A 12,790-nucleotide genomic window follows, 5' to 3' on the forward strand; every position below is an offset into this window, starting at 1 on the left:
AAATCCAAGTCATTATTTATTAGGGTTTTAATTATTTTTGGGGGAGAAATTGCAATAATGTTTGGAAAACGCTGATGCATAGCTTGTTTTGTAAGTAGTTGAACTGCTTTGGCGGTAATCACAACATTACACAACGATCTTAGCTGTGCCTGTGATTCAAAGTGCAGTTGAGGTAACGTTATGTTTGTGATTGCTTATCAGAATGTATACTGCGATAGAATGCAGTCCTCCGCTTCGCAATATAAAACAATGTAGATGGTGCTAGTTGTGTCAGATGATTCAGTAGCATAGAATGCGATCAATGAGCGACTCCAGCGCTGTTGCGAAACAAGCATCATCTGCAAAACAGTTTCATTTGTGTTTAAAAGCGTATATGTTTCTTTCCAAATGTCACAGAGCGGTTCTGAGAGTGACATATGGGAATATAAATCTCTGAGGAATACAAAACGACATGATGACAGTCAAAATGCGAAAGGCGCTAGACGGGGGAAGGGAAAGAGAAAACACCAGTCGGGAACAGAGCAAAGCTCCAACAAAAACAAGCGAGTCTCCACAACGAAGGCTGATTGTTGTGTCAAAAATCGAACAAGTGCAAAAACACAACCTCGAAATTACTCGATGCAAATGAAAGACGTGAATGGAGGTCTGTCCAACCAACCACCACCATCGGACAAAGCATGCGAGGGCAAGCCTGTCGCTGAAACTCGGAAACCCTCCCCACCAAAAGGACACTGTCCAGTTTGTCAGATGCCCTTTTCCATACTAGTGGTGCAGTCTCAACGATGGCACGTCGCAGAATGCCTTGAAACCCCCGGAAATGACAGTAAAGGTAAGCTACTGGTTTTGATCTAACTTGATCATGATTTGTCCCAGCATGATAACGTTTACACAGTTCACGTTTATTGATCATATTTCTTAAATTGACTTTGTATTGTTTCCATAGAGTGTCCGGAGGGTATTCAGTGTTCATCCACCATTCCAAGCCATTATAAGAAGTACAGCCACTTTCTGTTAGCTCACAGCAGATCTGTCAATGACGACAGTGAACTTGTTCTCTCACAAGAGATATCAGCTGATCATAGAACTACCTCATCTCCCCCTCTAAATAATCAAAACAATGATATACACAGTGGCACTTTGTATAGCTTAGAGTTTAACAAAGTGAGTGCTTCTTCATTCTCCAACCCAAGTGCTTCCCCCAGCCCTTTGCCTGCTGGGCCTACCCAGCCCTCCAGTCAGTCACGGTCCAACGCCCTGCTGCTCCTGCGCTCCCCAGCTCTTGACGACATTAAAAAAAAGAAAGGCTGGTCTCCTTCTGGAAAGGGGACAAAGCCTCCAAGTCTGACCAAAGCCAAAGTTTCACCTCAAGTGAGACTGGACCCTGACAAGGACAAGTCTGTTTATGATAATCAAGTAAATATGGACCTGAAATCAGATGCGGTTAGCTCAGCTCCTTCGTTTGAGCCAGTGAGTTTGGATCAAACAGCACAACCAGATTCCATAAAAGAGGAAGAATCTTCTCATTTTATTGATGATGATGATGATTTCATTTCCTTTTCACCTCTCTCTGAGATGCCCAATAACAATGAGGAACACAGGGACCAACACAGAAGAGAGTTATTTCCAAAGGAGGAGAGCAATGACTCCCTGCAGTTATCTTGTAGTGAAGCAGCACCGAGAGACAGCGATGACCTCTTCTCTGAGCTGATGGACCAGTGTGAGTTAGAGCAGTTGGAAGACGGCCCCCTCGTTAAGGACTCCTTTGACTCCACCTACATGGAGTTAACAAGCTCCTCGTTAGTGCAAGATCAAATGGCTACACCTGGGTCCTCAGGTGTTCCAGAACTACCTCACCAACACAACTTCCCTGTGCCACACTCAGAGACTGATGACAAGACTTCTTTGCAATCTCCTCAAAGTCTAGTACTGGAGCGTCTTCGTGAACGTGTATCAAGCCAGGTGTTCCACACAGGCATTGAGGAAAATTCCTGTAGCCAGTTAAACCAAGGTGTGTCTCAACAACCTCCATCACAAACTTCCAGCCAGCTCAACTCAACAACCATGGCGCCCAGGAAGACCCAAAGCAAAGCAGGAGCCACGTCCTCTGGGTTCAAGCAAACGGACATTGGTGTCTTCTTTGGGCTGAAACCCAAACTGAAGGATCCTGAGAAGAAAACAGTAGGAGTAAGTGGCACTCACCCTGTGCAGGATTCCCAGCAGACCTCAGAAGCTCCAGCAAGTCATGCTGGCAGGTCGGGGTGGCGTAGAAGGAAAGACCCAGAGGTGGGCCCTGGAGGAGCCACCAAGAATGGGGAGGCACAGCCTGGGCAGGCAAAGGGAGGGAGGAGACAAGGGGGCTGGAGTAGATGGAACAGAAAGGGGGAAGACGGTCAAGAGCGGGCCAGGCCTTGCCCCTTCTACAAGAAAATCCCAGGTGAATATGCAATCTGTTCAATACAACAGAGTATTGTTCTCTGTTTACATAGGTTTTATTGCGGTACATGTATCTTAGACAGCCAGGTCAAATGTGAGATTACCCATGCTGAATTATGTCTATTTTGTACAAGTTTTTGCTGTATTACAATGAGCTATGAAACTGCTTTGTTTAGCTTATGCATGCGTTTGACATGCTCTTCCCTCTAGGTACACCATTTGTTGTAGATGCTTTTCAGTATGGCAGCATAGAGGGCATCACGGCGTACTTCCTCACACACTTCCACTCGGATCACTATGGCGGTCTGACTAAGAACTCCACTGTTCCCATCTACTGCAACAAGGTGTGTGTGTGGGTTAAAAAAAGCTGTTTGAGATTAGAAAGATCAAGTCCACGGTTAGTGTTTGGAAATGCTATCCAAACACTATCAGTTGTTGATGAGAGTAAATCTTAAATGAAATAAGTAAAATTACACTATTAAAGCCTGGATGCCTGTCGGCAAGAATGGAAACTTTTGCAGTTATACTTAATCTTTTTTGCTCCTGTCTGGATTTTGTGACACTTTTGAAACTATGGAAAATTCTCAGCTAGACTTCTGTGAATTCTGGTTTCATGTTTTGTATTCAGTGAGCGTGCTGAATTAAATGCGTTGATCAAGGGTCAGTTTTGACGTTCGATTAATAATGCACAGCGTTACGACACGTGTGGGGGAAGCCAGCTCTGAGATCAGTGCTCAAGACACCTTGTGCCTGTGGGTCTTGTCCTTGTACAGAATTAAAATTGCAGGCAGGCCCCAGTGGCCTGTCCTTAGTAACCTTTTTTTTTTGTGGCTCTTTTCTTTTCAACTCCTCTTCTGTGAAATCCATATTTGATGGCTGTTGTGATCAGCATGTTTTTGTTGCGGTAGATCACAGGAAATCTGGTGAAGAGCAAGCTGAGGGTGGATGACCAGTACATCCACATCCTGCCCATGAACACAGAATGCACTGTGGAGGGGGTGAAGGTCATCTTACTGGATGCCAACCAGTGAGTGTGTGTTGTGTGTGTGTGTGTGTGTGTGTGTGTGTGTGTGTGTGTGTGTGTGTGTGTGTGTGTGTGTGTTTTTTTTTTTTTTTTTTTTTTTTTTTTTTTTTTTTTTTTTCTTTTCTTTTTCTTCTCACTACACTCATTGAGTGTTATTCTAAAGATGTCATGTCCTGAATAGTAGCCTGCTGCCCCCATGTAAAATTGAACAGTCTTCTCTTGTTGTCACTATCATCAATACTTTAACAACCCTGTTCTTTCACTGTTATTTGAGAACACACCGTAGGCCTTTTACAGATAAAAGGTTAAGATTCATCACTTCGCCAATGTTTGCCTGTATGTGACCATCATGTCTCATATTCTCACATGTGCATCACCATGTGTCATGGGTCCTCTCTGCAGCTGTCCAGGGTCGGCCATGCTGCTGTTCACCCTGCTTACGGGTCAGAAAGTCCTCCACACGGGAGACTTCAGGGCAGACCCCTCCATGGAGCGCTACCCAGAGCTGCAGGGGTTCCGTGTGCAGACCCTTTACCTGGACACCACGTGAGTCATAATGCTGAAGAATTCCTACCCATTGGACAGGAATTGCAGTCACATATGTTTATGGTGTTTACACTGTGTGTGTGTCCGTCCTTGTAGCTTGATGTCTAAACTAATCTCACTATTCCTTTCTTCCTTTCTCTCACCTCTGTTATTTTCTCTCTCAGGTATTGCAGTCCAGAATACACCTTCCCCACCCAGCAGGAGGTCATCACCTTTGCTGCCAACCGGGCCTTCGAGGCGGTGACCTTGAGCCCACGTACGCTGGTCGTGTGTGGCACCTACTCTGTGGGGAAAGAGAAGGTCTTCCTGGGTAAGTGAGCAAGCGCTCCTGCAATCAGTGAGCGAAATGTAATTTCCATCCAAGCTAGGGTGACCCCCTCAGGAAATGAGCATGTGACTGACTCATCAGAAGGTCATGTGAAAAGATCACTTTTTGAAGAAGCCTCTCTTCTCTGGCTTTCATTGTCACACACTCACGTGGGCTATTGATCTGTGGAAGCTCATTGATGTTTCCAGTCTTTTTTTGTTTTCTGGAGCTGGCTTCATTTCCTGTGTCGTTTGTCCGTGGTCTGTGCATTAGAAACCTTCACCTTCAATGAAGGGGCCGAGGCTATATGTGTGGTGTAACCAAGACGCCACTGGCCCACATTCCGCTCAGAAGATGGGCTCGTGCTTCTCTGAAGAGTTTCTTTTTCGGGCGCCTTTTTGAAGGTGGCTTAATTTCTGGCCTTGTGGTAGTGACCGTGTTCAGACCAGTCATCTCACAATGGGAGAGTTGGAACACACAGGGCATGTCAGAGGACGGGACACAGAGATGTAATATAAACTGACCACCGAACAACAGTTTAGTTGTGGGTGTATTTGTGTGTTTGTTTCAATTAGCTGGTTAGTTTGTGTGAACATGTGAGATGAATTATTCAGATGAAATTCAATCTAACCCACTGTGCCATCACTGAATCACACAGATTTAATTTCACTATTAATGGTACTTTTAGTTTTGAAAAACATTGAGATAAATAAAGGTCATCTGGATGGTGGGTTTTGTTTTCCATGTTTTTGGTAGACTGTGTTTGGCTTTCACTCTTTCTGTTCATCTCTGTCTGACTCTCAATCTCTCTCCCATTTCTCCTGCAGCGGTGGCCGATGTGCTGGGCTGTAAGGTCTGCCTGTCCCGTGACAAATACAACACCATGTGCTGTCTGGAGTCGGACCAGATCCGCCAGAGCATCACCACCGACGGAAAGGCAGCCCAGGTCCACGTTCTGCCCATGATGCAACTCAACTTCAAAGTGCGTACCCATGCCTAGTCAGCAATTGTTGCCCTCCTTCTTCTGACTAACTGAAGATGCGTGTTGAAATGGCTGTGTCAGTATTATCCATTTGGAGAGAGAGATTTTAGAAAACGAGGTGTTAATTATCTCACAGTGGGGAAAATTTCGGCGGTGTGCATTTCGTTCTATTCAGACGACTTGGCCTCATGCAAGTCTGTTTGTCTGAGTTTGTATGCAAATTCGCAGGATGGCGTGAAAATTAATTAAGATGCTAATTACCGTCGGACAAAGTGCAAATCCCAACATCCTAATTCCCCGACGGCAAGCTCGTTCCCCCTTGCCAACTGTAATGCCGCTGATGATAAAATGAACTGTGTGTGTCAGCCCAGAATCCATTACGTTTCACTTTTTCACGTAACTGCTGATGCAAAATGCAGTGTTTGGGACAGAAACGTCCCTTGTGTGGAAGCGCAAGTGCCCTTGATGCGGTACAGAGGCGGAAATATTTTCAGGGGACACAAAACAAATTGGTGTGCAAAAAGAGGCATTATTACTTTTTGATGTGTCTGACTTTCTTAATTGCAGCTTAGAACAATTCACGTAAATTGAATGTGGACTTCACTTAAAAGGGAGGGTGTTTTTATTTTTGATTTATTTCCTTGGCCTGACTTCTGTTTCATTCTCTGGTGCCAACAACAATTTCTGATTTAATTAATTAATTAATTTATTTATTTATTTATTTATTCATTCATTCATTCATTCATTCCCTCTTTGGCAGAACTTGCAGACTTACTTGAAACGGTTCTCAGACAAGTATGACCAACTGGTAGCGTTCAAGCCCACAGGCTGGACCTTTAATCAGGGCTCCGCCCTGGAACACCTCCAGCCGCAGACCCAGGGCAAGATCACTATGTACGGTAAGTGACAGTACACAGGATGAAAGTCTGCAGTAATGAAAAATGTCAACGACGGGCTAAAATGGCTGTGACTATGTTGGCAGGACAGTCACAAGGCTAGGACCAGGCACTATTTAACTTCTGTAACTTCAACTGCGTTGAATCCTCATTCGTTCACCAGTAATGCAGTGAATGAGAGTGGTGGGCACAACTTACAAAAGAGCCTTTAGCACCTAGTAACTTCAATCATGATGTTTACCAGGCTCTTTCAAATATGGGGATGTGGAGCCTCCAAGAAATTAAGTTCCTCTTGTAAAACACAATTTTAATATATATTATGGTAAACAATGAAAAGATATGAACTTGTCATATCTTCATTGAAGCAGCAAAAGGTTCAGTATTAATCAGTTACTGTGATAAGGGATCAGATTCCAAAAATAATTCCGTGGAAATGCATGGATTCCAGTTGCTGCTACTGGAAGAAACTGGAATCCATGCATTTCCACGGAATTATTTTTGGAATCTGATCCCTTATCATACCTGTTTATTCTTACTCATCGCTCGACTTATCGTGACTAAATTAAGGTTGGCTGCAAATGCTAAACTTCGTGAAGATACTGTCTGCATAAATCGTCTTGTAAGTAAACTACCAGTGCTTTTTCAAAGTTCGCAATGTCTCGTTTTAAATGTCAGGGCCCTCGAAGTCTACCAATGAAGTGTGGAGATACATTGAGCCTCGTAAATGGTGTAAAATAGTGATTTATTTGCATGGCTAGCCCGATGCCGAAGCACCACCATTGAAAAAGCTGTTGGTAGCATCGGCTAACTAGCGCCAGATTTTGGAGTGCAGGGGACAAGCCGAGATGGGCTATGAGACATACGTTCACACTCGGTATCATGTTTCAACACACTTTAGGTCAATATCACACCGGAATTCTCCTTTAAGGACACATGTGCGTATTTGTGGTATGTGGTGGTGAGAAATGGCGCTGGTATCTTTGCTTTGCCACAAAATGCCCCGTGCGCTGGGCTCTGTTTTGCTGATTGTATCTAATGAATGTCAGTGGAGTGGAATCCAGGCGCATGTGATTGACCTGCTGCACGTTCAAAGGTTGCGCATGGCTAGCTGCGTCTGTGTAGGGGACTGTTGTTCCTGAAAGTTATTGGAAATCCTTCAGTATCTTTTAAAAAGCAATCATCCATTAGGTTCTGCCATCTTGTGTTGGCTCCAGGCTTAATACATGGTCTCTCTTGTGCCCATCCACCACTTTTAAGTACATTAGTAAACTGACGCTCTGGATTTATTGTCTTATTGTCCTCTTAACCTCCTTAAGCCCTCCTCTTAGTGTCTCTTGTTGAGATTGCTGAATGCTCCTTCTGGAAAGCAAAAGTGTTGCCTGTAATGGACAGAATCAGCAAATGGGTTCTGACCCGGAGAGCGCTGGCAGTAGACGGTTCCTGCAAATCCAGGCTTTTATTTAAGGGACTCAGCTTTTTGTCCGCCACCGTCACAAGTCGGCACAAAGACACGTCTCTTTGCAACAAATGTGGCTGGTGAGGAGACGTTTGGGTTTTGCATCTCGGGAGGTTATGTCTCAAGTATGCAGTCAAAAGTGTATATCCAGTGGCTTTAAGGTGCACTATGCTGTCTTTGTAAAGGAACAAAAATAATTATAAAATAATAGCGTAGATTTAAAACATAGTGAAGTGTTTGTCTTAATGTTGCCACTTTCAATGGTGGGGCCATTTTAAAAGAGAATCTTGACACAAGACAGTGGAACGCACTGCAGTCTCTTTTGGACAAGGAAGATCATTGAAATTTCGGTTAATGAAAGCATCTCATTTCAGATTAAGTTTTCTCGCTTCGGAGACCCGTGTTTGTTCGCCGGCTTCCTTTTTATCTCCTTGCTTGGTTTGTCCCTGCACTTGAGTCCCGAACTGCTTCAAATTGAAGTCGAGCTGTGCATGGCGTTTTGAAGAGGCTGCAAATTAATTTAAATCTCTTGAGGGGAAAGTGCTTCTGTTTGCTTATTCAAGACAGATTTGATCTGCTCCCATTAGAACCGATCTCGGCAGCGTTCTGAGTGTCTGAATGACAGTCCTGTGAGCATGTGTGGGTGGGGAAGGTCACACCTCATAGCTTTCCATTCATTATGTCTGGCATACAAACAAGCTCACTTCTGCAACCAATTCATATTAGACTATATGTTTTGTAAACAAAGTTCAGGAGGTGCCATTAGGATGAGTGACGGCCATCACTCACCCCAATCATACTTCTAGGAGATTTAAACCCTCGTTACCTGTCTGTGTCACACACTCTGGCATTACAAAGCCTCCCATCTCCTCCCCCTTCTGCTCAATTTCACAAATAGCTGTGAGCTCCCATTACCCCTCATTCATAGCAGATGTTGTTCATACATTATCTCCACTATCCACAATATTCTCGAGTCAACAATGGGCGTTGTCGTGACACCTCAGTATTCAGACATTCTATTTCTGGCCGAAGTTGCGTTGTATTGATTTTTTTAATGTGGTGGTAGACCGTGCTTGACATAAGTCATGTAAAGGCAAACTTTGACAGAAAATTACAAATCATATAGAATATCCATATTGAGTGCAGAATTTGAAGCATATTCTAGTTAGCCTGCTGAGACTGCACTAAAATTTCATAGATATTAGAAAGTTAGATACAGTAAGGTGTTTGCCCCCAGCAATATGGCGGCCGCGTTCACGTATGCCACCTAACAGAACTCGACGAACAATGCGGTATTTCTACTGCGGTAGCTTTCTATGTAAGTTAATGATATGTAAACAGAATGGACAGAAGATTTCATTGATAAGGTGGATAGGCATCCCAGGACCATGGACAGCTACCAAGCCACATGCTTCTTCTCAGCAGCCAATACCAAGCATTTTGATGGATGAACTTGTGAAAGCAAGTTTACTAGTTGTAGCTTGTGAAATTGTCTGGTTATGGGAGACGCTAAAATATGGGAGACGGGAGGTCATTTGGTTTGTGATGTCTTCTGTACTTCCTTCATGCTTCTGAGTGGTTTAGTGACACACTATTGACCGAGAAGTTGATTGGCTACAAAACGACCTGGTTTGTATTTATGTGTGGTGACCGGCAAATAGTATTGATGGAAGCCAGTGAAGCAGTGATGTGATGTTTAGGGTTGCTGTGATTAATTGATTACCTCTCAACTATTAAATTAATCGTAAGGGTCAATTCTAAGAACTCAATTCTCCAATTTTTTTTTTTTTTTTTTTTGTTCATGTTCTTTTCTATGACTGAACTGATTTTTGGTGTGTTGACAAAACAAGGCATTAGAGGATGTTGGCTTAGGCGTTTTGGAAACAGTGATTGACTTTTTTTTTTTTTTTTTTTTTTTTTTTTTTAACCATTTTCTGCCATTTTTATTGACCAAACAGCTAATGAATTAATCAAGCAAATGCACAACAGATTAAATCAATTATGAAAATAATCGTTGGGTGCAGACGTTTTTCAGAACAAAATTGATTAATCTTGATAGAATGTTTGTCAGTGTTAGACTCACTCCAACACAGTTTCTGGATCACAGTGCTGTACTCTGTTCTCCTCATTCTTGCCAGACTGGTTTTGGGCCATTTTATAGCCTACACAAGCTACACCGACACTGTTGTAAACTCAAGACTCCCATTTTATTGAAGAACCCTCGTAGTGGACACAAGCTATGTGCACAATGCGACCCCATTGGAAATGCATGACTTGACCAGTGGCATTTCAAACATTCGGAAAACACATTTTGCTGCTCCTTGCGTAGCTTGACTCTTTCACGTGGCTTCCGTAGACTATTAAACAACCCTTGTGACAAACTATTCATTATGAAGTGGGTCAGTTGTGAAACGACTAGGTGTTTGAGTTGATATGTGATTACAAAGAGTGTTGATGGAGGCCAGTCAACCAGTTCTATGGGGTGTTGAAGGGCAAAGTTCATTCATCTTGAAGAAAAATTGTGTGTCAGATTGAGACTGATATTTATTTGTTTTTGTGTGTTCAGTAATGCGTAACATGCAGAATGGAAGTTCATACGCTTCGGTTTCCAAAATTCTATTTAAACAATAAGCCCCAAAAGGCGGGAGGTTTCAGTAATTTTATAACCGCTCAGAGGTATTCTAAAATTACTTGGCAACTACAGACAATTTTGGGGCTTATCATTATTTGTAGCACATTTCAATTTAAATCCATCAAATTAACACATTCCAATTTTTGATTGCATTTCTTTTAGTCTGTGTTAAACTTGTATCACTGCCTCATGAAGACACGTGTAGGTCTGACTAATTAGCCCGTTAAGAGGGCTTCCTTTGTGACATTAAAAAGCTCTGGCTTCAGGCTTAGCATACCTCGCCAATCAGCTAACCTTGCTTTGTAGTTCCTCCCGCTGACATACAGACCAGACTGAAGTGTATCGGTACTTTGTTTGAAACTCTTAGGACTTTTTATTTTTGTCTTGCAGAGCATACATTGTTCTTTTGACAGCAGGCGGTCATTGGTCATTACTGTATCTCTAAAGACCTAATAGTATAATGCCTTGAATGTAGCAGGACGAGACAAAGGGTGCTCTTGTGAATAATATGACTGGACAAGAAGCCCAGGCAGTCATTTTAATTGTGGGTTCTGCTGGCAAGATGACTCTTAAAAGCCAAAGCCAATTAGTGCACAAATGTACCTCCATGAGCTTAACCTTCATCATGGTAAGCTGCTCTTGGGAACTGTAGTTTCTCATGGATGCCCCTGTCCCTCATGTATCTATGGTTTTCTTCCCCATCAGGCATTCCGTACAGCGAGCACAGCGGCTACCTGGAACTGAAGCGCTTTGTGCAGTGGCTGCGGCCCCAGAAGATTATCCCCACGGTCAACGTGGGCAGCTGGCGAAGCCGGAAGGCCATGGAGCAGTGCTTCACCGAGTGGGACGCTGAAGTCGGCACCCACCTCAAGAGACTCCAGTGATCCATGGCACCTTTTTGAGTTGTTTGCTGGTCTTGGATAAGTTTGTTTGTTTGTTTTATTTAAATTTCCCTGCCTTCTGAAGGATTTCTACGGTAAGGTGGCGGATTGTGCTGCCTACTTGATGCCACAGTAAAACAGCCATCTGCCACTGGACATTTTTCCTAAGAAGGCGGCATGGCATGGCTTGCATTGGAAACCGTCCAAGTCCGCACTCCAACACCTGGACCACGTCCTGTGACCTGGGCCCTGCTCTTTAAAGTGGTGTCTTCCAAGAGTCTGTGCTTTGACTTATGTACTGGACCTAGAGGAGTCCTCTCGGTTTACACTGGCCATTACTGTAAAGCGCACTTTCTCCCTTTGAAACCGAGAGTGTGGAGACACATTAGCACTGTGACCTTCAACTCTCCTTGCTTTTCTTTCTTTCTTTCTTTCTTTCTTTCTTTCTTTCTTTCTTTCTTTCTTTCCCTCCCCCCAGCCTGGCATCATGGGGTGTACCATGGTGTCAGATGGAGTGCCACAGCCATTCATTGCACCCCATTCTGTCCCAGCTTGACATCACCCTGTAAATGCCTCTTCATCCATGGAGGTGGAACAGACGAATGAAATCACGAGGCTCTCTTTGCGGTTTCAATTAAAATGAACACTCCCAGTTGCGCACTTTTGGACGTGAGATGCTGCCATTAATCCATTTGATTGATTTTAATGAAGAATCTTTATTAGCTTGGGCTGAATTTGGTGCATTGGCCTGTTAGCCTACTTTTAACAATAATTTGTTTACGCCTGGGTGTCTCTTGAGTGGTGTTGAGACACAAATTCTAGAGCGCTCCTCTGCCTGATGGTTCACAGACTCTAATGATGTTTACTCTTAGAGCAGAGCTCTTAGACCAGAGCTCTTAGACCTGTGCCAGGTTTCCCTCAGAGTGTCAAGGTGCTTGAAGTCTGACTACCGAAGATTCTTTTGAGTTTTCTCTGTTCCAGTGACATTGGCTTTACTCGCCTTCCTTTGGCCGTTTTTCATGTAGGCCAACCTATATGAGTTTTATTTTTGGACTAAATAAGGAGGGCTATCTGGATTGGTCTCTATGGTGACCACTGTTCTGTTTTGTTCCCTCTATAATGCTGCTCCCCAACAATTTTTAAAGTCATTATTTTAAAACTAAGTGTAATTCATAAAATAAATTAACAGCTGAACTCTTGTTCTTTGGGGTCACTGTCCATATGTCCATATATGTTAAAAGAATGTGGTTTTGCCAAAGCTCTAAAACTTTTAAACAACCATAGGTTTCCTATCTTAGTAGTTTCATACCAAGTTTGCTGTTTTATCAGTTCATTTTGGGAGCTTAATAATTTGCTGACGAGCGACAGAGAAGACTCACAGGACTATTATCAAATTTCAGCGCTTTCAGCGTCCACTTGCCAGTCCCAGCAGGACTGCGCGTTCCATGCCACCACGTACAGCATCTGTCAGTGACTTTGAGGGATGCGTTGGCCGTTTTTTCCCCTCTCCCAATGTTGACCCCCCCCTTCCCTCCCAGTAATTTGCACGTTAAAGCATTATGTCGGCTAGTTAGTGTGTGTGTGTCGTGTTGGCGAAAAAGCAAAGGAGACTTATGAAAAGACGAATGCATTT

General features: G+C 43.5%; 2 protein-coding genes across 2 annotated transcripts in view; one reads left to right on the plus strand and one right to left on the minus strand.

Moving 5' to 3' along the window:
* Positions 1 to 1,497, minus strand: part of nhlrc2 (NHL repeat containing 2) — a 31,957-nt gene extending 30,460 nt beyond the window's left edge. Inside the window, exon 1 of the mRNA XM_048232970.1 lies at positions 1,426 to 1,497. The gene's annotated coding sequence lies outside the window, so the exon portion shown is untranslated. The remainder of the gene's footprint in view (positions 1 to 1,425) is intronic.
* dclre1a (DNA cross-link repair 1A (PSO2 homolog, S. cerevisiae)) lies at positions 119 to 12,269 on the plus strand. Its single transcript, XM_048232967.1, has 9 exons — positions 119 to 829; positions 944 to 2,434; positions 2,644 to 2,777; positions 3,342 to 3,460; positions 3,860 to 4,003; positions 4,168 to 4,313; positions 5,138 to 5,292; positions 6,053 to 6,191; positions 10,982 to 12,269. The coding sequence occupies exons 1-9, from the start codon at positions 388 to 390 to the stop codon at positions 11,158 to 11,160; spliced, it is 2,949 nt and encodes a 982-aa protein (XP_048088924.1). The 5' UTR covers positions 119 to 387; the 3' UTR covers positions 11,161 to 12,269.
* The last annotated feature ends 521 nt before the right edge of the window (positions 12,270 to 12,790 follow it).

Source organism: Alosa alosa, chromosome 22, assembly GCF_017589495.1.
Source record: "Alosa alosa isolate M-15738 ecotype Scorff River chromosome 22, AALO_Geno_1.1, whole genome shotgun sequence".
Taxonomy (NCBI): Eukaryota; Metazoa; Chordata; class Actinopteri; order Clupeiformes; family Clupeidae; genus Alosa; species Alosa alosa.

Bases quoted from the DNA above. Each gene is read 5' to 3' on its own strand.
- dclre1a (XM_048232967.1), top strand. From the start codon at position 388: ATGTCACAGAGCGGTTCTGAGAGTGACATATGGGAATATAAATCTCTG. The intron at 830-943 runs GTAAGCTACTGG...TTGTTTCCATAG, and splicing joins CCCCGGAAATGACAGTAAAG to AGTGTCCGGAGGGTATTCAG. The intron at 3,461-3,859 runs GTGAGTGTGTGT...TCCTCTCTGCAG, and splicing joins ATCTTACTGGATGCCAACCA to CTGTCCAGGGTCGGCCATGC.